At 38.4% G+C, this 27,313-nt stretch overlaps 1 protein-coding gene across 7 annotated transcripts; it reads left to right on the top strand.

Annotated features, from left to right (window-relative positions):
* Positions 1-214: 214 nt before the first annotated feature.
* LOC142350665 (uncharacterized) lies at positions 215-27,313 on the top strand. Of its 7 annotated transcripts, none has more exons than XM_075402588.1 (2): positions 215-368; positions 25,924-27,313. In XM_075402588.1, exon 2 carries the CDS (start codon positions 25,925-25,927, stop codon positions 27,233-27,235), a length of 1,311 nt encoding a protein of 436 aa, XP_075258703.1. In that variant the 5' UTR covers positions 215-368; position 25,924; the 3' UTR covers positions 27,236-27,313. The 7 variants fall into 7 exon arrangements, with proteins under 7 accessions (XP_075258703.1, XP_075258702.1, XP_075258701.1 ...); XM_075402587.1 differs by having other exon boundaries at positions 215-391; XM_075402586.1 differs by having other exon boundaries at positions 215-410.

The raw sequence follows: 27,313 nt of genomic DNA, 5'->3' as shown, positions 1-27,313 counted from the left end.
ATTTATCTGCTTTTTTACTTGTCCCCTCTGAAAAATTGTTTTTAATGCTCGAATTTATCAACAATGTCATCTGTCACTTCGTAGCAATTAGTAAAGGTCAATACACGGTGCTTTGTCCTCGAATAAAGTCAGCAGCTGCTCAAGCTGTCTTCATTGTTTAATTGTTTTGAACTTTTCAGTCTTCTATTTGTATTTCCATCAATCACTTATTAAATACTGAATATGAATGTCCGAATATAATTGCACTTGTTTTGAGCGCAGATATAATAATTCTAAACAATGCTTCATTTTATCTTTGGTTTAATCGCAGTGTTTTAGCCTTTTCCAAGTTACATCGCTTTTCTAAATGCATCGTATTATACAATAAAGTTCTCCTGAAACTTTAACAAACGTGTTAAAATTAAGAATCAGTATAAATTTACTGTTAAATTTGACTTTCAAAATTGGCATCCGTTTTGAACCCCCATTCCTCATTGTAATTAAATTTTACGTGGCTATTTACTTTTTTTAAATAATGCCCCTCATAACAAATTTATGACTCGAGCTTGCAAAAAAACTACAAAATGCGCTAAATGCGCTTTAATTTTCGACGAAGTAGAGCTGAACTTCAGCTCTCAGATTTCAGCTCATTTGAGCGTTTTCCTAATGCTATACAAATGTCTTTTAGATACTGTTATTTACGGCCGTAAAAGTTTGATTTGTTATTGATGTACGGCTGTTTTATTAGTCTATGCTGAGTAGAGTCAACAATTATAGCTTCTACCGGCCTGACCAATCTTACCAATCATGAAACGGACCATGAAAAATTCCATTATATGAGCTTGCTATGATTTGTATGTTTCCTTGTATCATGATTTTCCGTGTAAAGTTGGTAAGTTACAATTATGGACTGTTTCATGATTGGTATATTTCCATTATAATCCATTTCAAAATTTCAAGTTTCTCCATTGCCGTCTGTTATATGGATGATAATGTGAAAAATTTTGCTATTCAAAAAGACTGACAAAAGATGCTATCCCGAAATAAAACCGAAATACAAAAGAAATTGTACAGAAGTCAATTAGTGAATTGTACAAAAAGCCATTTTTAAAAAGATAATTATTTTTAAAGATGATGATTATTTTTTTCATCTGAGGTTCATCACCAGTTTTATTTTCAGCATTAACATGATAATCAAATGAACTCTCACTTCCCGATAGAAGCAATGCTATTTTAGCTGTTTTAAAAAAAGGACAACCTGTACTGATAGATTCCTCCCAAAAAATGACAAAAACTGGTAATTGTGCTCACAACTTGTAACGTCTGGTTGACGTCAATAAGTCGGGATATTCAAATCGAAGGCATTTTAGAAGAATACATATGCCGATAGGGTGATACTCGGCACCCAATCAGCACATGTAATCTTCCTCGGTTTTCGGAGCCTACACGACTAATCATGTTGTTCTATTTTTAGATGACACAGTAAGCTTATTCATTTTCCTTTTTCACTTTTGTAGCAAAACATATAGCGTCATAATTCCCCCCACTTTTTTCAGCTGCCGTATTGTTCCCTTTTGAGTGCGCGTTTGTGTTTGTGTTGTGTATGAGTGTATGCGTGCGTGAGTATGTGTGTTTGCTTGTGTTGTGTATGAGTGTATGCGTGCGTGAGTATGTGTGTTTGCTAAAATAACTTCCTGTTTGTTAGAGCAAGCACATTAATTTGTCATAGCTCTTAACATCAACACGCTTTATTCTCAAGTAAAAAAAACAGTATTTTTGCCTCAACAACTTTACTCATTTTAAACAGTCAAATCTATTCCTAACTTATACAACCTACGTATTCGAAAATGGCTGCGTGTTTTTTTGAAAAAACTATCAAAAAAGTTATCAAAAAAGTAGTTACTAAAAATGTGTACCCCCCTCCATCAACACTACCCACCCACCCACACACCCACACATCAACCCACACACACACACACACTCACACACACACACAATCACAGGTTTATACGCAACAACTGACTGATTCATGCACACAGTCAGCGTTTCTTATTTTTGCAGAAAAAATTACATTTTGTAAAATAATTTTTACAAAATGTAAAATAATTGTTTTTACAAATCATAAAATTTTTTACAAATTGTAAAAATTTTTTACAAATTGTAAAAACCGCTTTTCTTCAATATTATTTCAAAACAATCAATTTAAGTTACAAAATAAAAAATTTTTTACAAATTATAAAACTTTTTTTTACAAATAGTAAAAAAATATAGTTCTCAAAAACTATTTTAAATTCCGAAAACAAACAATACATTTTACAATTTTTTTTTACAAATTGTAAAACTTTCATCGTTCCAAGGAATCTTTCAAAAACTAAAACATGCACAAAATGTAAAAAAATTTTAATCTTTTTATCGTAATACCTGTCTGTCGGATCAATTCATTTTTACAAAATCTAAAATTTTTTTACAAATTGTAAAGAACTTGGTTCACTATGAAAACAACCTTTTTGTTGATTCGTTTTGTGTTTTTTGAATTTTAATTTGAGTTAGCAAAGAAATCTGATTGGTTAATTTTTTCCTCTACTTTTCCTTCATTCTCTTTTGTTCTTTTTTTGTTTTTGATAATTTTTCTGATACTTTCTACTCAATGCTTTAATTCTTTGTTTTTGTGGATCATTTTTCCGGATTTTTTTCTGATTGGTTGTTGTATCGACTAGCGAGATGAGGTTAGCTTTGCCTCGCTCCAAGTAAATCATTTACCTCACACTGTTGCTAACCGTCATTTGGTTGCTCCTTCTCAACTAAAATTTTTGCTTTTGTCCTAGCGTTTCGAATAAGCTTTACTTTTTTGTCTTGCTGCCCTAATTTTTTAGTTTTTACAAATTGTAAAAAAATCAGCTTCTACATTTTACAAATTGTAAAAACCTCAGCTTCTAAATTTTACAAATTGTAAAAAAATTCAGCTTCTACTTTTTTACAAATTGTAAAATTTCAACTACGTTCCTCTTAAAAATTGTCAAATTTTTAGGCATCTCATTTTACAAATTTAAAAAACTCAACTTCTACTTTTTACAAATTATAAAAAAACTCAGCTTCTATTTTTTACAAATTGTAAAAAAGTCAGCTTCTACTTTTTACAAATTGTAAAAAAAACTCAGCTTCTACTTTTTTACAAATTGTGAACTTTCAACTACGTTCCTCTTACAAATTGTCAAATTTTTAGGCATCACATTTAACAAACTGTAAAAACTCAACTTCTACTTTTTACAAATTGTAAGAAACTCAGCTTCTTTTTTACAAATTGTAAAAAACTCAGCTTCTACTTTTTATAAATTGTAAAATTTCAACTATGTTTCTCGTTCGGAATAATTGTAAATTCTCTATATTGCTTCTGTTTACAGATTTTAAAAAACAGGATTATTTCTAACAAGCGAGGGATGTCTTGCTCCAAATTTACAAATTGTAAAATTCGTTCTTTCGCTGTTTTTGCTTTTCATCAGCAAAAATAAATTGGAGTGATTTCTCATTTTCACTTAGAGCTCTTGTTTGCGTTAAAAAAACAGCCCTTCCACTTTATTTCAGATAAGCTTGCACGACTACATTTTGTTTCTCATTGGAAGAAAACAAAAAGTGGAGGAGTGTCATCCAACTTATATCCAAAAGCATCTTGATCTTCATTCCGACAACTTTGTTAGTAAGTTAAAATTTTGATTTAAACACAGTTTGCGCCATGAGCGGTTTTTTAATTTTTTAAAAGAGGAAGTGCTTGCCAACTTTAGGCAGTAGTGATTGCAACGTTTTGATAACAAAATTTGAAAACAGTTTCTCTACGATCGATTTATCATCCAATGCGTCGCTTGATTGCTATCCCGACAATACACTTGCGTCCTTCTGTACATAACTCAGCGCACCTCTAAAACTTGACGATAATCTGTGGACTGTTTCCCTCTCTAGCATAACTTGCCCAAAAAATTTCTTCAATATCGTTGAAGGTAATTTTGACTATATCAATGGAAAACTTGGCATCTACTTATCAAATTGTCGTGTTCCTAAAGGTTTGTACAATAGCGTGTTCGAATTGATTGATGGCATGGAAAAAGGAATCTATTCATCTAGAGGACAAGTATCTATTTTTGATAAAAATAAAAAAGATTTTCTGTTTTCCCGAGAAAAGAACTTACGTCCAAAGGTGTTGTTGTTCTATGCGAAGGAAAGGACTGTGTTCATCTGACAATTGTTTCCGATGTTCTCAGTTACATATTAGGATTAATTAGGATTAGAGAAATCTCCGTTGGAGACGCGTAATAAATTTTCCTCCGGAACCAACCAGTTTCAAGATAAGCCACTTTTTCAAACGGATATCAATTTGTATCATCTTGCTTTTGTTTATTGTGACATTATTGAGCCACAGTTTGTTGGCAATACCAAGGCAACCTTACTAAGATCTTTCCCTTTATCTGACGCAACTCGAATTGGTCCTGAAAAGATGGAGTCCTCCATCGTAGGCCGTTTTGGATATCCAGCTAAGCTTGTTAATAAAAACTATATTTACGATATTTTGATTGAACTTCGAAGTGATACTGGGAAACTGATACCTTTCACGGGAGTTAGTCGTACCTACGCAACCCTTTTCTTTCAAAAAATTAGTTCATAGTTTCATTTCTTGCAACAATTTAGAATGGCGCAGTGGATCAGAAAACGAAAAGAACAAAGTGACCTCGAGCGACAAAATGAACAGCCGTTTACCTGAGTAACGCCTGAAGAAGATCTTGAGGTATCAAAACTGCATAACGTGTGGGACCTGGATCCAAAAAACAACCGATTTGCCAGAGTCGGGCTCAGAAAATTTGAAACGAGCGTATACATTTACATTAAGGTCTTCAAACTAACAGCTACGGTTGATTCAAAAATCAATAAAGTATCTAATAAGTCGACCAGACAATCGAGTTTATCGCTCACAATGGACGAATTGATCAACGTCACAAAAATTATTGGTAGTGAATCCAATGAAACCTTGACCGAGCCAGATTTGGCACTGCGGGAGTCTTTTGAGTTGGCAATGACTTCATCCCTTGAAGCAATTAGATGCAATAGCGCTCCTGTTGAGGGGAAAAAATGAAGACGAAAGTTGTGGAAGTTGAACACAAATTAAATGGCGAAACGATTCGCGGCTAAGGTGAAATTTACACCCAGTCTCAAATTGGGGACGACTTTCCCGGGGACTTTGCTATCCCTGTTACAGAGGATGTATCATTTAGAAATGATCAGGATGCAGATATTTGTCGATCCCAGTCAAATTCAAAGCTAGTCAAAAAGTGAAGAAGAGCAATTCTTCCAATATGAAAAAATTTTAAACCGTCTGAATGATATCACACAGCTTTGGTTCAACCCATTGATTGGCTACCAGATTTTTATTCTCCTCTCCTTGATCAACCTATATACAAAACTTTTGTATTCTTTTGCTACTATTTTTTTAAATAAAAAACTTTTTTGCAGCTTTTACTCGTCACCTCATTCTAGTCATTGTTGGTCATTTTTTCAAACCTTGAACGAGCTTATAGTGCTGTGTTTTTCAGACAATTATCAATGACTTCTGTCAGTTGTTCTGAAGCAGTGAGTTACGAAGAAATTGACCTTAGTCGCGGCCATAATCTTGCTGTGAAGCGAGCGCGTTTGTCAAGGCAACCGGACGGTTTTCATGTTACACTGGAGGATGATGAAGGCAATTCTACCCGGATTGAAATCGAAGAGTCTGTCGACGACAACTACCAACAAGCGAGCTCAACCACTGAAGTTGTTGACTTGGACGATGAAGACGTTAATGACGAGGTAATAAGAACCTTTTCGCTTCAAAAACACCTCATGTTTTGAAGGATGACATATACTGTACTGAATTGAGAAGGGCAGTAACGCATCCTAAAATATACAAAAAACAAATCACTTCGATAATTTTCTGATCCTCAATAAGTTTATTGTGTTCTGTTCAGGGTAGTGGAAATGTTCAAATAACCCAGATAGCGCAAACATTTGGGATTGACGCAGTGAAGGAAGTTGTCAGTAAACATACAATTCAAATATCGCTGGGCAATATGATACTCAAGGCTATCGCAGAGGGTCATTGTGATGACCTTTATGCGAAGTTCTGCTTTTGACTTCATGATAGCTAATTTCTAGAGCCTACTTCTCCAAATAAACGTAGGTTCCTCGGAGACAAATAACATCAAGCGTCATTGTTGGATGCTTGGTATTTGTACAAAGCAAAAAGTGATCTCTTCAATGACAATGAAGACGAGAGGCGATCAAAAGTGTATAAGAAACTTTGTATGAAAATGCTGACATTCTCGAATGTGACCCTTGAGGACTTGATTCTTCGCTGCCAAACATAGCATAGCAAAATGTTCCACCTACCATAAATCATTTTTCTCGCGCGGAATTTGATATGTCTAAAAATTTTTTGTACGCTTCTTCATCTTTCATATGTGTATTACTTTTCATCTTATGCTAAGACAGTCAGTCATGTATTGACTATTTAGTTGTTTTACTGCCAACTTGTTTCTCTTATTTTTAATTTCAACGACCAACTGCAAGAAACAAGTTTATTCAAAACCACCTTGTCGTCAGTAGTATTATGATGAATGAATGCTAAACTCATTAGAATAAAAATGATCTCACAAGATCACCAATTCAGCCAGTTCTCTGTTTTTCAGACCACAAAATGCAGAGTGGAAATCAACCATGTGCAATGTCCGACAACCCGTCATGCTCAAAAGAAGTTGAAGTTTACGAAAAAGTTGAGATAGCTGTTCGTCAACTGGAGCTGTCACATCAGTTAATTACCATTTCGATAGATAACGGATCCTGTACATGGATAGAAGCTCTGAGAAACCTGGTAAGCACAAAGGCTTTTGTAAATGTGCTCTACCATATGGGAATCATCAGACGTTTCGCTTCCTTATTTCAGGGAATCGACTGAACAAGACACTCGAACAAATTTATTTGAGGCTGGCGGATTGTTACAGAAAAATTGACATGCACGACGACGCAAAAGCTTAAGAGCGTTCAATTTATCGCAAGAATACAGACAACGTAACGAGGCACAGAAACCAGCGACGATCCCAGAGTGATTGTTCCTAAACTAGATTATAACGGTTTTTCGAACGTTTATAATTTTTTTAAGCTGCCTATCTTTCACCTTCAAATATTATGTATAGTTCACAGTGTTTTTACTGATATTAAAGTACGTTAATTTATATCCGGGTTTAATCTAGAGCTTTTTTGAGAAGAAAAGAAACGTGTCAAATATTGGACAGACTTTTTTTGCAAAAGAGTTGAATGATAGCTTTCCAATCAATCGTTAATCAAAATTGATCAAACTGATTTTGGTGTTGCAATTTCTAACGTATTTGCTGAGTTTCAGTGAAATGAATGTACACGCCAGTGCAGATGAGAGGGTTGTCTATCTTGACAAATGTATTGCGGCCTGGAACGATTCACTAATGGAAGCAAGTGAAGGTATTCGATTAAAAGAGGTGAACGATGTGAGGGCGGTGCAGCTTTTAAAAGGCCTCAGAGACGAGGGTTTGTTCATTTCATTTTATTCATTTCATTCATTTCATTCATTTCATTCACTTCAGACTTCATTCATTTCCAAATACCAAAGAGTTTTTGAATGGTTTTCAGTGGTTCAGCATGACGTATCTGATGGAACGAGTCTATTAAAATCTTGGAGAAGTTCTTCTACTTCATGATGGTTCCTCTAAATCTGAAGTCAAAGAATGTCTTTATATGGCAGCGGTTTTTGCCTGCAAATAAATTAAGAAACCTGCCAACAAATGATTAAGTTGTACCTTTAACTGTTGCTTTCAATTAATAAGTAGAACTTGCTCCAACCTTTTACCACCCATGCTGCTGTAATTAATGCCACTAATCATTTTCCAAACAAAACTTTTTCTTTTGTCATTTCTGATGCGCTCACTTTTTGTACCCGAGTTTTCTAATTATTTTATGATGACACAATACTTTGTTCTTGTCTCAACTTATAAAACAACATGAATTCTGTTTAACATTTTTTTTTGCTGTTCGAAATTGATGATTGTTTTCTATCTATAAACCACACAAATAGACCGTGGTCTGAAACTAATAATTGAAGAATCAGGTTATAAATTTGATACCTGTTTTCAGACACTGATCATGTCACGTGAAAACACACACACTAATGGCAACAGCAGCAACGCTACTGCAGCAGAAGCACCAGACGTGAGCTGGGCTAGTGGTTTTGATCCCTCAACCTTTGATCAAATAACACGAAGACCGAAAAGAAGGAGCTCCCCACAAGCGGTCAGTCGCAACTTCGAGGTCATTTTCCGAGGTATTGAAACACAAATTGACAAAGTCAAAGACATTTTTAATCACTTGATAAATTTCCTCAATGAAGAAATAAACCGCCAAAGCAAAAACAATAATCACCGTATACGTTTGGTTCTAAATTCCCCGAGTCTGAGTCACCCAGTTCATATACTTTTCAGGAAGCGGCTGATTTTCACATAGAATTTGGGCTGAAAGAAATAGAGCGTGTTTTAAATTCAAACGAAGGCGTCGACATCAGTAGCGATATGAAAGTGAGTGTGTTATCGGCGTCTTTACCTTCAATGTGGTGGCTATAAAATAGGCGGAATTCATAATCGAACTATCCCCGACGTACTAACTTTCATATCACAGAAGTGATCAGTTACATCTATTCATACAGATGAATCAAATAATTGTATATTAGCAGCACTAGGCGTAGGCATGGCTCTGGCAGATAACGTATTACAACAGGCAAAGAAACAATTTTCAAAAAAATACAAGCAAGATTTGGAAAAAAACAGTTGAAATTCAAACTGAAACGGTTTTCAATTTCAGATATTGATTTCGAAAACAGCGCGAACAAAAAATGGACTCTTGATGATCTCTCTATGTTGGCCAAAACTACAACTCTAATACCATACAACACAACTGTGTACGATGCAAAGTTCATGGGTGTTTATTTGAAAAGTTTCAACGACGGCCAGGAGAAGCACATTGATTTGTTGTACAACTCAGACGCAGAGCACGTTGATGTAATCACTTTGATGAAATGCCTGTTCAGCGTTCGGTTTTACTACTATGCTTGTCATAAAATATTTTCTACTGTTAAACACTTGTGTGCAGCTAGTCCGTGCACAGAGTGTCGTATGCCAAAGTGCAGAAACAGGGCTTCTACTGCGTTCAATAATGATTTTTTGGACAACCGACGTGTTCTACATATCGTTGCCAAACTTGTGGTCTAATTTTGAAGAGTCAGCTGTGCTTGATTGCGCATATAACACAACGTATTTGCTCTTATTTCTACAATTGTCCTTGGTGCAATCTTACTGTTTCCCGGCGCTCGGCGTCCACTCATCAATTCAGCAAAAAACGATGCGTAACTGGTTCTCAATTTTACGATTTCTCACAAGGAAAGTAACACGATTGTTTTTTACAACCCTGGAGACTGATGTTGGTGAAAGAACGACTGTTGATGATGATAACGGAATTTTTGCCAGCAAAAAACCAAAGAGGAGTAACCTCTTCAATTCAGTGTCCAGTTCTGACGCTTCCTTCTTGGAATAGGAAGAGGAAGCAGAGCAAGCAGTGCCAGACGAACAACTTTGGGTCTTTGACATTGAAACTGATCAGAGCTTCGAACAAAAGAATGTTCACAAACCGGTTCTTCTGGTTGCAAAGTCACTTTCCGGAGTTGAGAAATCTTTTGTTGGTTACAATTCACTTAACAATTTTTGTCTTTGGTTGTTCGACAACAAAGAGCGTGTCAGAAAGTTCGAATGGTTCATTGCTCATTTGGGAAGTGACGGAGAAGGGATATTTCCCCCACTTTCTTAGTTCATCTACAGCTTTTGAAGGTAAAACACATTTTCATACAATTTCTTCGTGCCCCAATGGACAGGAATGCGGCTTAGTGAACATAGTTTCCGCTGATTGCCCTCACTGCATTAGTAGGAGAGATGATAGACTTTAAAAATCCAAGGATCAAACTGCACAGCACGGACGCTACCAAGAGAGTGCCATGAGATTTCAAGAGAATGCCGAGAACCAGATTTTGCCTTCCTACCCCGAGAGTTCCCCTTGCTGTGTATGTTTGGCGTTAATTCCCTAAAAGATACTGAGGATTTTAATCACTTCATTCAGTTGCATCAACAACAAGAGGTAATTTACAAGGAAAACTTGTTAGTTTACTACTTTCAGCTAGAGTTAACAAAATACTGCCAGTCAGACGTTGAATTATTGAAACAAGGCGTTACCACTTTTCGACGACTGATTAACATGCAACAACATTGACCCCCTTCAAATAGCTTGTACTGTTGCATCAGCCTGTAACTATATATACCGACAACTGTTCATGCCTCCAGCCTCTATAGCGATTTTATCATCAAACGGATGTCGGTCGATGGAGAAAAATTCGTTCCCGGCTAATCAATGGCTCATCTGGATCGAACGTACCGAAAAGGAAAAAACAAGAATTTTGAAATCAAGTTCTACAAATCAAACTCCTTGGGTGGTTCTGCTTCAAAAAACGCTAGAGAAGTTCGAGAGCAAAAAATTGGCCCGTGCCGTGTAGATGGTCTCATGTTGAAAAAAGAGCGCTCCGATGAACAAGAATTGATCAGCGAATCTAAAGTTGTGGACAGAGCTGTTATTTACAAGTTTTTTGGTTGTTATTATCACGGCTGCTACAAATGTTATCCAAATTGCAAAGTGTTGGTAAGCAGTAGCGAGTTTTTTTGCCACTCAAAGCCAGAGACGCTTTTGTTGGCGGTCGGACAGAAAATTTCTGCACACGTTGGCACAAAAAGATTTGTAACCAAAAGTTTCGGTATGTTGATATTTGTTCCTTGCACCCGTATGTTAACGCGTCTTGCCCTTATCCTGTTGATCATCCCGTCTTTGTGCTTGTGGCTCCAGTTTTTGATGAAAATGTGTCGGAAAATCCGTTAAGTCTTCAGCAACGAAAAGTGCCAGCATCACGTTCGAATGATTGGATTTATTCTCAGCCCTTTTCGGAAGTTGAACAAAAAATTTTGGATGAAGAATACTTTGGATTAATCAAATTTCTTGTTCTGCCGCCGAGGAATCTCTGGATACCAATTATCCCTTTCAAGTATAATGCGAATTTTTTTTCCCGCTCTGCAGGAAGTGTGTGGAAACCACAAGTTCTAGCAAATCCCAGCAGGCAAAAATCTCAATCGATGGGTCAAATTGCTCGCACAGTGATTACTTTGATGGGGCTTCCTGGGGCACATTTGTGACAGTTGAACTACGATTAGGGATTCCATGGGCCTACAGAGATATTGATGTGTCGGAAATTTGGTCACGGAGCACTGCATGACGCTCATCAAAATTATTTCGGGAGTACATAAACACTTTTTTGAAGATAAAAACAGAAGCGAGTGGGTGGCCAGTAGAGTGTAACTGTGATTAGACTGAAACTTGTAGCCACAGAAGAGTTTTTCAGCGCGACTTTGAACTCAAAGAAGGGGTTAAACTGAAGGAGGACAATATGGAGCGGAACGAAGGCTTACTTTTCGTCTCAAAAATTTTTCTCATTTCTTTTTGGGGTTATATTGGTATGCGTGAGAACCTGCCAAAGACGAGGTATGTCAACAATTACCCTAATGTAGTAAAAAAACTTCACGTCTAATTTTTCTCCGTTATTGACGCAAATCTGGTGGGAGAAGATTTGATGCTTCTTCAGTTCCAAATGATTGATAATGCGGCTGATACTCCTGGAAAATCTAATGTTGTTTTGGCTGCCTTTACAACCGTTCGCGCCCGAAGCGTACCATATCAGCATATTTCGAAAGTGAAAAATCCTCAAAAAGTTTTATACTGTGATACAAACAGTATGATGTACATTGATGAGCAAGTTAGTGGTTTGGATGCTCATAGGATATACCTATCGGTTCCTATCTCGGTGATATGACGGACGAGATTCCAAAAACGGTCACGGCTGATAATTTTTTTAGTGGTGGGCCAAAACTTTACTGTATCAATGGACGCAATAATGAAACAGCTGCTGAGTACAATGCCTTTAAAGTCAAAGGTCTCACTATTAACAGAGCAGTGGAGAAAACGTTCGATATCGAAGCGTTCAAAAAACTGGTTCTTCAGGACGTGCACGAGATGCGCTCCCCATTTAGCTCAATGCGTTGTTGCTTTAGAACTGGTAAAATTCAAACACAGTTTTGCAAAAAAATTGAGTAAGATATCTTGTACTAAACGCTGCTTCGATACTGATACTGGCTTATCTGTCCCCTATGGTTTCTTATTCAACTTCAAACATTGATGTAGCCCGTTTGTGTCTGGTAACAGTAATATCATTTTTGTTTCTTTATTCAATTTGAAGTATTAATTTCTTTTCACAATTTTCTTCTCCAATCGTTTATTCTTTGAACTGAAATTGCAGACAAAAAACTTTGTCTTGTTTTCAGATTATTGAACGTTAAGTCTAAAACCAAGTCAGACAGCACTCAACATTGGAGCACAGAGACGGTAACAGACTGGTCAAGTAACAGCTATCTAGAAAAACTGACTTGTCACTACATTGCGGTCGACTCTTGTCAAATGAAGAATATGGGCTGTTGCGTGAGCGTTGATGGGTTTTATTGTTGCGGACCAAAGGGCCAACTAAGAGCTGACTTAGATCTAATTAATGACACTATTGTCAGCTGTTTTGTGCGCGCAAACTACGTTTCATTATTCCTGTTCATCTTTTCGATAATTTTACTGTTTGTCGTTGTGTGCTGTATTATTGATGCTACTCATTTCCGATGGTCCCGAAAACAAAAAATTCAGTCAGCCGTTAAAAGCAAATCGAAAAACCGACTGGCGACCGAGGTTCTTGAGAAAGGGATTGCGGTGGACGGGCGAACACACTTGCAAGAAGACAAAAACCAATCTGTCTTGAATTGCAGTGGTTGCTCTGCTACAACGCAGGGCGAAATGTCCACGGCTTCATGGTGGCAACACGATTCAAATTCTGTCCAAGCTCTCCAGACTACTGCGCAAGTTCACTCCATTCCTCCCGATCTCCTGGTTTCCAATGCAAGTAGGGAAAACATGACTGCAGTATTACCACTGACTGGACCAAACAAGTATATGCAGTATCCGGTTTTGTATGAAAGAAAACACTCTTTACCAAGAAGCTCTCAAAACATTTATTATACACCAATTTCCGTTCAGAGAAACAATTCTTTCACGATAATTTCAAAAGACAAGCCGGCAAATGTAAGTCATTTTAGAGATAATAACCCTTTTACTTCTCACTTTGGAAGCCTGGTCGAGGAAGTGCCCGCCCAAAAAAAGAGGTTGTCATCTAAATCACGTGTAGATGATAACACTACTACAACAACAACAACAACTCCGACTTTTTCTCGTAAGCAATTGTATAGTTATGGAGACCTTGAAATGCTTATTTGATTGATGGATTGATCATATCCTGCAAAAGAAGAGGAGCACTTGATGATCATTTTTAAAGTAGAGACTCATGGCTGTCTGTCTGTCTCTCTATGTTTGTATACCATATCTCGAAGTTTTGTATTGTATTTCAGCAAACATTTGTGATGAATTAGTCTTTATGGATGACAGTACTTGTTGCTTTTTACTGTACAAAAGGTTGAACTGAATGAAAAGAGAACTGCCAATTTGACGCAAGTTTTTTTAACTTTTAGATTTTTGCTATTTGTAGGTATATCTAATTGTTTAATTACTAACTAACGCACTTATATGTTTTTCTTTTTGTTTTAAGTTTTTGATTATTTCTGTACCTATTATTAACTGTGATGCAGTGGGCACTGATACTTCAGAGCTTTGGTATGGAGTTTCGTCAAGGTGCCACCAGGAATTATGCGCATTTTGTGTTCTACCCCACCAATGATTGTGAGAAAGGAGCGATAGAGCAATGTGATCACATTTTGGAGGAGCTCTGGGTAATGCTACAGCGTGAGCACATTGAGTTTGTGATTGGTGCCCATGTCTTTAACTGCCTAAAACGATGCGGTTTTCCAAATGCAGTGTGTGTGACACGAAAAACTTCACAGAATCAACATCGTGTTCCAAATTAAGCAGAAAGGTACAATCATATGTCGTCCACTAATAAAGAAGCACCGGAGTTTTGTGAGAACCATATTCGTTTAAAGATACACTGTAGAGATGACTCCCAATCATCTACAAGTAATGCCCAACCAGCGACAACAACAAAGTGGAGACTTGAAGAAGTCGTAGCACGCGTAAAGCACTATTTCAGTTTTCAACTACCAAGATGAGATCAGGCTTCAAGTTCTTTCAAATACAAGTGTGGTGTCCCTTCTCTGTTTATGCTGCGTTCGCTGGACAAATAAGAAATAAACAACCTTGTGTTCTTGCGCGTGGGGAACAATTCGACTTGTTCAGTTCTACATATGACGCAAATGCTGACTTTAACAAATATCTTCCAAAGAGAGCACCATTTCTCTGTTCCAAGTGCCTGTTTGAACTGCAGATAAATTTCTTGGTAAAATAGTGTTGTGCATATGGACAGCAATTTAGATTATGACATCTTTGGTTTTTCCTAATACAGTTTAATACATAAATGTAAGATTGAAGGCAGGCAAATAGTATGTAGCCTTGACTCGACTTTCAAGCGCTCTACGCAACTTTATCCTGGTTGGTAGCCTTGGTCATAACACAAGGTTTGGTCTTTTCAGAGAGAGATTCAATGGCTCTCCTACCAATTTCTAGTCAATATTTTGTTGGCATTTGGTCAAAAAATTCGGTCCTCAATGCATCTTTGCATCAGAACCCGCTTTAGCAGCAGCATATTGAACCCAATATTGAGGTGTTTGAGCGTATCAGCAATTTGAGTTGCGAAACACAATTTCCAGTGAGCAGCAGGCACCTGTTTCTGACAACACAGTTATACGCTTCTCGTGTAGGAAGCTTCAAGAGCATTGCTACTTTCTCCGTAACAGAAATGAATCGTATTTGGGGTTTGAAGCCAGCCATTGACAACCTGCTTATCTACTACAATTCAGTCTACAATTACCGACAGGCGGCGACATCATATTTGCCTCAAAAACAGCTCCAGAATGCTTATAATCGGTTCGCTCAATAACAACAACAACAGCAAAACAACAGCCAAATTAGTTCATCACAGTTCTATTGTCTACAGTATGATATTGCATCGGACGCAAATGTGGATTTCAATCAGCAATGTTTCAACCAAAACAACAACAACAACAACAACGCACATTTACTTGAAGATAATCAGTCGCACGTTGCAGCTAGGCCATGTCTTTCCACGCAGAAGATACCGTTTGCGGCTGCCGCTCAAACCGACTCTGATTCGATTCCAGTGCAAAATCAGCAACCATCACCAGTGACATATATTGCTGCACCATCTGCTACGTTGTTGCACCATCAGCAGCGAAACCGTTTTTAACAAAAATCAATTTGGTAGAGCTACCAATAACACTCTAAACGTTCGACATTATTCCTCGGCTGATCTCTCAAATCTTTCCAATTACACAATTGAAGATCAAAGTGAAGAAAACAACTATTCCTTAGTAGCCTGTGTGTCTCAACACGTAGGAGATGGATCAAGCAATGATACCCAACAACAAGTTGCCGGGACGGAAGACAGAAATGTTACTTCGTCGTCGGCAGAAGCTGTTGTAATAGCTGGTGTTCCTGATGGTAACTATGATGACGCTGAAGAAGAAGATGATGACGACAATATCAATACTACTAACGTTGATTAGAAGCTGATGCTATCTATTAAGCTGCTGTTTCAGAAAACACTTTTTATTTATTTCTTTCTACTAATTTACATTTTACTTTATACTTTTTATTTATTTCATTTGGTACTTATTTTTTATAGCTGCTCGCTTCTTTAATGCCAGAAAAAAAGCCGCTCGCTTCCTTTTCTTTTTGTACTGTGTCCTCTTTTGTTACTAAAAGTGGCGCTTCTTTTCCTGTTTCTATCTAATTTTCTTAATTTTTTGTTGTGCAAGGGAGAGTGTTCAAAATATACTGTTGTTGTTGATAGATTAATTAATAGAAGAAGAATAATTGTCATTGACATAGATCATACATCTAGCTATGCAGTTTTCCATTATCAGGTTCCTTTTTGTAATGGTTGTTTAGTTGGTTGATTGATTGATTGATTGATTGATTGATTGATTGATTGATTGATTGATTGATTGATTGATTGATTACAATAATTTTTTCGATAGATATTTTTTTGTATGGCAAACGAAAAGCAAAGAATACAGCAATGAGGAGTTCGTCAACATTGAGATGGATGGATGGACGTGATATACATCATTTTTTCATGAACTATTTTTTTGGTCTTTTTTCACAATAAAGGCCCTGTATTTCTCATTAGAAAAAAAAAGTCTTTTGTTTTTCAGATGCTTTGAAGACAAAAATCGTTACAAAAAATTTCCTGCCTGGTTTCAATTGACTGACTGGCTGCGTATGTGTGTGTCAAACAAGTATTTTGCCCGACCTGTCACCTAATTTCTAAAGTGGTGGCTCCCCGTAATTTGCAACTGCAGCGAAAAAAACACATTATTCACAACAACGAGAACAACAACGAGATCATTAGAGAACAACAAAAACAACAACAACAACAAGAAGAATAACAACAACAACAACAACAACAACAACAACAACATCAACAGGTAGAAGAAGGAAAAAGCAGTTGTTTTAAATCTGAGTTGAAGAACAACGGACCGCTCGCGGACGGCGTGGGCGCGCGATCTCTGGACGGCACAGATGGCGGACGCGCCGCCCGAACGAACGACGGACCGCCCGCGGACGACGCCGAGCTGGGCTACGGCGGCGGACGCGCTGCCCGGAATTTGGATGGCGCGCCATCTTCGGGCGGTGCGGAGCCGTGCAGAAATTGTATGGAATTGTTAGGAACTAACGCAACAACAATAAGATCAATGGAAAGCAGCCACTTTGATTTAAATGGGAAGAGGAGCAGAAGAATGACTATATCCGTGCACGACGTAGACGAAAAAGGATTGAGCTCAATGCGTCTAATTGCAAGTTCGCTCTCTTTTTGTGGCGTGTCAGCTCTACTGTCATAGACAACAAGAGTGCATCCCTCCAGTCAGTCCACTGCAGTTCGTCCAAATAGTCTTCAACTTTTTGATCAAACAACAACAAATCATCCGCTGCAAAAAAGACCTAAGGCGCAGCAACATCAAAGCGTTTGTCTTTTGGAGGCCCACCTCTGACATTTGTTTTAGTATTCCCTCATCCATTTTGTTGAACTCAACACACACACACACACACACACACATGAATCGAACTAACTAACTTACTCAACTCAACTCAACTGAACCCAACTGAACTCAACTCAACTAACTAAAAGACTCTAGTTAGAATTATTATACTACGCTGCTGATTGATGATACTGCAGTCAATTGAATAATGCAATTAGACAAAAATTCTGAAAGTAAAAATTTTGGATTTTTAATTGTCAAAATTTTGGAATTTTGAGGCTACTATTTATTTTTTCATTTTGATACTAATCTATATCTATCTATCTATCTATCTGTCAATCAATGTCAATTGAAGTTTTTTTTTTTTCATTTTTCTCTGTTCTTCGTTAGTCCTAATGAGATGTAATAAATATTACAAAAGTTTGTTGCTCCAATAAAGCTAAGAGACGAAATGAATACCCCATTCAGCACACGCTATCTCATTTTATTTATGAAAGATACTAATCATCAGCAGCGGTCGTCTAATGTACAAGAACAAACAACAGATTTGAGCTATGGAAGAACGTCTTACAACATTGGCGGAGATAGTGTAACTAAAGATTACAAGGTGCAAGAAAATTCAATCCTTACCAAACCAAGACTCGGCACTCGTCGTTATTTTTGGCCCAATCAACAGATTCTATTTTTCACTCAATGTATTGTGATTGTGTTTGTTACCTTTTTGTGTCTCTACAAGAGCGGGTTCTCTGATCGAAAGAAAGCAACCGCGGGTTCTACAAGTGATGAAACGCATTTTTCCTCGCCCTTCCTCTGCGAAGAGAATACGACGTATCTAACTCTGTTGAGCACTTGTATGGGCTATCTCGTGCCTGCTCCGAAGTCAACCACTGAAGTTCACGTTGTTAGAAAGTTGCAGAGAGGTAGTAAAGCTGGCGATTCTGACATTGATGATGCTGTTGACCAAATAGACGGAACCGACAGGATTCAAGATGCTAAAGCAGCAAAAACCTCACAGCAGCATAATGTTTGGGAGTTTGTGTGCTTTGCAATAGAAAAAACCCGTGCTACCTTCTCTACTCAAACTTTTTTTGTAATTGTGATGGTTTCAATTGCGTGTAGCCAGCTGGCGTTTGCTTCTGACAATCTGAGCTGTGAGCTAAAAACTGCATATTTTATGGTCATTACATATTGTCTGACTTTTTTGTTACCCCCCGTTTACTCCGCAGCACAAGTCAACCACATGTATGAGCAGTAATGAATAAGTAAATATCAACGAATGTGCGTGTTTTTATGTGTGTTTGCGGAAGCTCCTGAGCTGGAAAAACTCAACTGATCCTTTTTTAATGCTATCAACTCCTACTGTCCTACAGGGAGTTTTCCAACCACCCTTTGAACACATTGTTTACATTCATCGCTACTGGCAACCTGTTTCTTAAGATTTTGTGAAAAGTGTCAAAGTAGAATTCAAGTGCTGCATTCAGTCAAAAATTCAATCATGAATACCCTTAACAACAGCAGTGGTGCTAGCAACGAAGACAATTGTGTTGACGACCTTATTTTGAGTGAGCTTCATGCTATTTCCGAGAGGCACAGCAACATCGGCTACCCACAAAACAAAAAACGGCTAATTTTTGATGACTGCGGTGAGGAAATTATGGAGAGCAAGGCTTTCGCTACATTGGCGACAGCCGGTAAGCATAAAAACATCTCTACAATTTTCATTAAACATAATTTTTATCAACAGGGCCGCTATCCGGTTACCATTGATAAGGGCACAACACATACCGTTCTCACAAAATCACCACGCATTGGTATGCAATTGAAAGTCAAAGGCTCTGAGCTGGATACTGCAACGCCTGCGTTTCTCAACAGCTGCTATAAGCATTGCAAGAGAGTTTCATTCGGCCATTTCCTGATTGACTTGACACCGACATGTCACGATAGTCTGAGATTTTACACCTACATCTGCAATACTACCGTATTTATCAAAAAAGATATTTTAGTATCATCTGACACGCAATCAAAGCAAAGGAGAGCAGTCAGTGGTTTCTTTGCAAATGAACAGATGATTATTGCCAGTTGTCGTTAGACTCTAGTCAAAAACAGCCGGTACCTCGGCGCGGGGAGTGCACACATTTCTTTCTCTCCTTTCAACAAGTCTCTTCGAACAATTTTACCCTCCATCAAAACAGCTCTATTCTAGTGGACGAATTACATGGTTAGATCCTTGAACTTTACCAAAATTGTGCATTCACACTAACGAGTGGTGGCAAAAGTGATCAGCAAAATGTGAGTTAAACATTGCATGCACTGGAGCTGAGCAAAATCCGATAAATTTTTTCCCTATTTTAACATTTTTTTTGTGCTTATTGTTATGTCATATCGAGCAAAGCAGGCCTCGTCAAATACAGCGTCAAAATTTATTGAGTTTGCACTATTTTCGTTGCTGAAAGAACTAGAAGAGCCAAAAAATGCTATTCATACAAATTTGCTAGCAATGCAGCCACAGTCCAAAAGATCTTATTCCTCTGTCCCAAAAACAGATAGCTGCAATACAACGGATGTCAATAAAGAAGATCACGGACAACTGTTGAACTACTCAATTACTCCTGTAGAGAACCAGCACGACAGCGAGTCAGCTGCTGACAACAACAGACAAGACAACCTGCCAACAAATATTGAAGGAAACTCTTCTTTCGACCCTGTTAGGGAAGAATCGGTTGTCAATTCTTCTTTGAAACAGTTGGATAGAAAAAAAAGGAGTTCCACGCTCCCAAAAATCAACAGACAGAAAAAAAGATGGTGTTACGCTGAAACGTTATCGCATGCGAGCTCTTTTGTCTCTGATTGACTCCAATCCCAGTCTTTCTTTCAGCCAATCTTGTAATTGGTTACTCCTCGGATCTAATTCATTTCAGTCGGGCAATCAAGTTGACATTACAAATTCTGTTAACCTGATACAGTTTCTTAAGATTTTGCAGATTCATAAAAAAATTGAATGGGATCGAACGTCAATTTGTTGAAACATTATTGATGGTGCCGATAACAAAAGAAAGAGTTCTTCTGCCGATAACAAAAGAAAAGGACCATGTAAAGTCCTTGCTCCTAAACAGGTCGGCGATGCAAGTCATTGACGATGAAATTAGATCATCCAAGCTAAGTCTTGCGTTATAGTTGTTGTTTTGTTCTACTCATAATTTCTATATACTGAATTGAAATCCTTAAAGCTTGTTCTCTGTTAAAAATACAAAAAAGGCCGGTAAAATAGCAGAAAGAGTAGTAAAGTTTTGGAGAGTATTAAAGTGTATACAAAGTTTAAAGCTGCAAGACGAAAGTTCAAATGACTTAAAGTCAGAAGTCTCGGAGTGAACCATATTTGGTCCGTTGATGTCGCTTTTATGAATAAATTTTCAAAGGAAAATGACGGCGTACATTATCTCCTGATTGCGGTTGATGTGTTAACACGTTTTCTACGAGTTCGCACAATGAAATCAAAATCTGCTCAGGCAGCTTTTGATGCTTTTTCAAAGATGATTAATATGGAAGTACCAATATCAGTGCCCAAAAAACTTTGGACAGATCAAGGAAAAGAATTCAAAGGATGCTTTAGAAAACACTGTGAGGAGCTAGGAGTTGAAGTTTATAGCACTTATGGTGATTCGAAAAGTGCTATTGCAGAGCGGTTTGTGCGGACGTTGAAAGATATTTTATACAAATTTTTTGAAGAAAGTGGTTCATGTAGATATTTGGGTCATCTTTAACAATTTGTGAGGCTGATAAACGCTCGAGTCAACTCAAGCATCGGTTTAGCACCAGCAGAAGTCTCTAAGGAACATGTTAGGAGTCTTGTTCTGCAAAACAGTCCCAATGCTTACGATAAAAGACCAAATTCAGGAATGAAGAGTTATCGTACGCCACCAAAACTGTTTTGGCGAAAAAAAATGTTTGGGACAAAACAAACTGTTTGCTTGTCTTTTCAGCGAAAACCCTTCCAGAAAGGTAATAAGCAGCCATTTACAAATGAAGTCTTTACTGTTGCAATAGTGTCCATTCCGCGTAATTGTAGTGAACCCATAACCTATACTGCATGATAACAAAGGCAAAGAAAATCTGGGACGGTTCTATGCCTCTGAACTAGTTGCTTTTAATTATGACGAAGATAGACATCGTGGCCGCCAGCAATTAGGCATTGCAGCTGAGGGCCTAGTTATTTGGTCATCTTAAGAAATCGTTTGTGATCGGGTTGATGGCCAACCTGCAGTTCAGTACTCATATTGATTGTCAAGCGATTCAGTTGTCAACGCCTTGCTTCACCGTCAGCGGTGGAAAGGCAGAAACTTTTTTCTTTGTAGACAGTTCTTGAATGGACGTCAATTACCATTCTAATCGCATCCTTTCTTCACGAGCAAATCCATGTTTTTATTCTGGTTCAACAAATCGTCGATACGGCTGTGGGCTGGGTTCTGCGCTGCGTCTCGGTTTGAAAAATTTGGTGATACAACTTGCAAAGCGATACGGTCTACCCTTAGCCCAAAACTTGGTTTAAAGTGCCGCTACTGAAAGGCTAGGGATAAAAGTGGGACGTACAAAAACCAAAAGCTGCCCTGAAAAAAACTTTACGCGAAACGGTAAAAAAACAAATTGGAAGTGGTCGCTCGAGAAGAAAAAGTAGAAGTTCAACAAAAAAGAGGCGACGACGTCTGTCATCTAAACCTAGACGGAAAACCAAAACAAAATGAAGGATAAAATCAAAGGAAAAGCGCTCCCGCTACCAGAGAAGAAAATCAAAAGGCTCCGCACGAAAAACGATCAGAAACCGTTCCACTAGGAAAAAGCGTGTCTTGAGAACAAACCGTAGGCGTATAACGAAAAAAAAAGAAGAGCCATAACAAGCAAGATTTCTTTTTCACCATCGTCGACGCTACGACCTAACTGTTTGATTGCAATGTCTCATTCTTTCACCTATGCCGATCCCCCAGTTTCAGCAACCAGCTCAATGTTGCAATGTTGGATCTCTTTGGTACAAGTCAAGTTTTGGTTGATTTTGTCCGCGCTTACGACGAAAAAATTTTCCCGCCAACAAACTCTGATGGCCCAGTGTTGGAGTTTGAATTTCAGGCGCCACGTACGGAAATATGTGGAACTGTAGCCGATCTAAACAACATTTTACTCAAAATGGAATTATTGTTGATTAAAAAATCATCAGGCGAAGCAGATGTTGTGAAGAAAAAAAGTGATGGTACAGATGGCGAGCCCCTACCAATTTTTAAGAATAACATCGCCAATAGTTTGTAGCAAAATGTGGAAGTTTTCCTGAATGGCACCATGGTCTCCTCGTCCAGCAATTTGCACCCCTAAAGTCCATCTTAGAGGCTGACCTCAGTTACGACCTGACAACCAAGCAGAGCATGATGGCAACTCAAGGGTATAGTTTTGAACCAGAGCCTTCGGATTTCAACAATTTGAAAAACGATGCTTTTTCCAGACGGCATGAAATTGTAAACTCAGGGCGTAGCTTTCACAATTATTCCACAATTTCTGACAACTTTTTGAACGGTGTTGACAAGTATTTGATACCTGGAGCTGAAGTTCGTATCCGACTGACACGTTCTTTGGACAAGTTCTTTATGCTCCAGCCCGGAGGTTGTCAGGATGCAAGTACTTTCACAATCAAGGTCCTAAATGCTTCTCTATATGTACACTTGTTGGAACTTGGAACGGAGACCTTTATTTCACTGGAGAGAGCTTTAAAGAAAAAAGCAGCTCAATATGAGTGGCAAGAGTCTCCCATTACTTCTTTTCTAATCACTACAGGTACCAGCGTTTATTACCAGGGTGATTTGTTCAATAGAGCTCCAGCTTGCTAATTGGTTGTGGTCTTGGTACCAGAGACATCTTTCACGGGAACGTACAAATCTAATCCTTTCAATTTCGAGGACTTTGTTTTGAGTTCAGTGAGGGTCACACGAGAAGGATCGCAAGTAGGTGGCACGCCCATTGATATCTCCTAAAGCCACGTCAGTCTATACCACACAACAATGACGGCCTTGGGTCACTCAGTTGGCGGCAACGGAATTACTCTAAAAAACTTTGCCAAGCATTTTGCGTTGGTTATCAATCTTACAGCCGACTCCAACTTACGGGACAGCACAATCCGCCCAAAACTTACTGGTGCACGGTTGGGGATCGAATTTAAATTCAAAACACCAACCAAGCAACCCATTAGATTCATACTTATGGCTGAACGTCGATCTGTTGCTTTGGTTAATTGCAATAGAGAAGTTATCAAAAACTCAGCAATTTACAATGGTTGACAATAGCGACAATGATCGTTTTGTCAGTGTACACTCTGCGGTTAGCCTGCGTTACCTTGGCTGTTATTCTGCTGACAACTTCCCTTTCATTCAGCGAAACAAATTTGTTATTGTTAAGAATCAACTAACTTGCTTTTTTTGGAACACTGGCTTTTGATCGCAGACAGGAATGTACAACTACTTTTCTACAACTCCTTCAAACGAGGTCTTCACGATGTTTTCCCGAGTATTTTTAAAAGACTGCAGAAGCTCTACAAAAAATACATCCATTAAATTTGTCGAAATTCGTCCATTGTTCAAACAGCTAGCGACAAGTAAACTTTGTGCATTGTACTATTTATACGTTGCTCACTGTATCTATTTACTGACCCGAAGTTTTCCTTTTTATCTACTTGAAGAAAAGTTGCTACAATTTGCTGCTGAAAAATTTAGTATTTCTACAATGAAAATAAATTCTTTGAAAAGTTTTTTTTTGTTTTTTTTTGCAAAACATGTGCAAGCTATCAAAATTAGATTTATTTTTTTGCGATAATAGGATGGAGTTGATCCGACAGACTAACAAAACTAGCAAAAAAACAAATGAGTCACTAAAATAAACAAACACGCAGACCTAAAAATTTCCAAAAAGTTATTTAGAATGTCGAGCACCACCTCAAATTTTACTTCTGCTTCTGCCATGTTAGTCGACTATCCCAACTCGGACAATAACGCGAGTGATGTGTCTATCCCTCCATCGCCTTAGTTGGATTTGGAAAATGAAGATGAGTTAGCACTAATGTTTGAAAACGGAAGTGCGCAAAAAATCTCTGGACGAAGTGGAAGATGACGATGAGGAGGTAACTTCCATTAACCGGAGGCTCAGATTGAGACCTCGACGCCGAGGAGCGCAGTATATTCTATACTCCTCCTCCTCGGACGATGATGATGGTAGTCGGTTGGCCTTGGAAGAAGAAGAGACGGCGAATACGAGGCCTTTGAGTTCACATCTGTTGCAGTTTTGCCATCTGCTCCGATTGTATGGATGTTCAAGATACGGAGAAGGACCGGCGTTAACTCAAGCCTTGGTTTTTGTTGGCCGTCATGCAGGAGGGTATGATGACAGCAATGACGACTTGCTTACTGAAGCTGCCAGAGTGTTGGAAATAACAGTTTTTCTCTCGTCGCCTGAGTCACCAAATACTGGTGAGGTGTCGAATCAGGCACTCGATAATACCGGGGTGTCCGATGATCCACCTCCCTCATATGAAGAAAGTGAGGCCGCTGAAATACGGTTCCTTTCTCCACCTGCATCCTTTAGAAACGCTTCACCCAACACGAAGAGAAGAAACAAACAAGAGAGAGACAGGGTGAGCTTAAACATTTTTCAATGCATTTTGATCCTGACTAATGCTGTTGATGTCTTGGGAAAAGCTGATGTGGGCAGTTCTGGTACGGGATTCTTTATTTACTTTGTTTTTTTTGTTTTCACAGCAAACTATTGATCAGTTCCGCAGCATCTTGAGGCAGGCAGATGATCTTGCCGGCCTTGAAGTTGAGCAGGCTGAAGAAATTGGTGACGACGAAGCCCCGTCACAATTGCTGCCTCGCCTCGAACGGGCTGAAACCCTAAATAATAACAGCCTCATAAAACACGTACACCATATAGGCGGAATTATGAGGAGGTTGCAGCTCCGTGTCGGTGACCAAGCTACTTTATATCAGATGCTGCGGGAGTGGAATCTCAATTTTAACGAACTTCGTGTGCGGCAGTATCTCTCAATTCGGGCTACATGTGAGATGCGCAGTGGAGAAAAAGTCTCAAGTTGGCTCAAAATGAAGAAATTGGTTATTTTAATAACATTATCCATAGAACAAGTTGCATTATTGACGTAAAAATTCGAACCAGCGCTAAATTCACACGAATTATTGACGAGGAGACAAGACGGAAGGAGTCAAACCTGAATATTCACCACAGCCGTCAAACAGTGTGCTTCAATGTTGGTATTCTTATTAGGAAGGCAAAGTGAGGTTAGTAATATTTTAATTTGTTTTTTTTCTAAAATGAGGTGTTTCTCAAATTAGAACATTTTCATTCTCGGGTAGGTTCCAAAAACCGAGGAAGAATGCGTGTGCTGATTGGGTGCAGAGTATCACCCTATCGGCATATGTATTCTTCTCATTCTGGAGGTTATTTAAGACTGATCAACGAAAAATGCGATCTCATTTAGGCCCAGAACTTATTCCGGGGTTATGGGGAAAATTTTTGATGTGAGTTAGGTTGAACTTGCAGAGGGTTATAACTTATTTTTATAAGCTAGCTGTTGAGGGGGGGGGGGGCTATATTGTGAAATACCTTTTCCTAGCATGTTTTCGATTATGGAGCATTCTCAGTCGTTAAAAAGAATTCGATCAATTACTTCTGCCTTGATATCAATTACGGTGATTTCGTTATTTGTTTCTCTTATACGTGAAAATGCAATATGGGAATCATTCTCTTATCAGCAACTTCAATTGTCACGCATGTCATCAATTGTTAATCTAATGCCTACCACTAATGTTACTCAAAGGGACAATTCCGAACCAAGGTGGCCAGATTTGGTGTTATTTGTTCCTGCTTTCCCGGGCGGTGAGGCTGAACTGTTCAAGGTTTTACTGCGAAGTTTAATTTTCTTCTGGCCTAAAAACAAACTAAAACTGATGGTGTTGATTGATGCAGAAATACCTCCAGCAACCAGGGATCCCTTTGCTCAGCGAATCAAAGAACGGATGAGAAGACATGCAAAATCTGTCCAGGTGAAGCTAAATTACATTCCGAAAGAAGTTTTCAACAGCCGGGGTCATGATCGACAGCAGTTAATTATGTTCTGGGCTGATAACTTCACCGACGCTGAGTATGTCGGGTTTTTGGACGATGATAGTTTGATCACCAACTCTGTACTGTACGAAGACATTTTTGATCGCAGAGGTCGACCTCATGTTATTGGCAGGTCTCCTGTAACGGACGTCAAAGAGTGGGGAGAAATTTCGGCCACGTCTTCTTGGACAGACAACTCAGATATAGAAGTCATGCGAGCTATGAACTATTTCCCTGTTGTGGTGAAAACTTCTCACTTAAAGATTATGCGTGATAATGTTCTCAAGTACTTACCTCAATTCGGAAATTTTGACGATTTTTTCAGGCGCGGAATTATGGAAGGTCAAAGAAACTATAGTCAATTTAACATCATGTTCCAGCATTTGTGGAAACTGAAAAATGGTCAATATAACTGGCACTTTCAACCAAATTCGACAGAAGACAATCATTTTAAGCAAATTAAGGGGGTCAAAGATTCAATGACAATTCCGAAGCCACGATGCGTTCTTCATGTTGTGGCTGACAATAGAAAAAAGAATGCAAGTTTTGTTGAAGATATTTTAAAGAGAGGCTTTTGCTACTCTCTCACTAAGACTCAGTTTGACCAAGGTGGGTTATATAGTAGACTGTGCACAAACGCGGGGTACAGTTGGGGTGTAGTTTCCACTGTGCCCAATATGGACCAGTGGGTATTCGATTTGTGGGACTGGCGGTGGGATACAAGGATCATTGCTGAGCATAAAAAGCGCATCGCAATCAATCGTGCTCGGAATGACTGGAACGAGGATGAACTCAAACTAATTTTTGCTTCAGGAAACTAGGATTCTTCCGTTTTTACCATCCAGTACGTTATGCAGTTACAGAACACGTGCGAAAACATAATAAACCATTATGCACAA

The sequence above is a fragment of the Convolutriloba macropyga genome, chromosome 12, assembly GCF_964194025.1.
Source record: "Convolutriloba macropyga chromosome 12, txConMacr16.3, whole genome shotgun sequence".
Classification (NCBI taxonomy): Eukaryota; Metazoa; Xenacoelomorpha; order Acoela; family Convolutidae; genus Convolutriloba; species Convolutriloba macropyga.
This window is presented reverse-complemented; position numbering and strand designations above follow the sequence as displayed.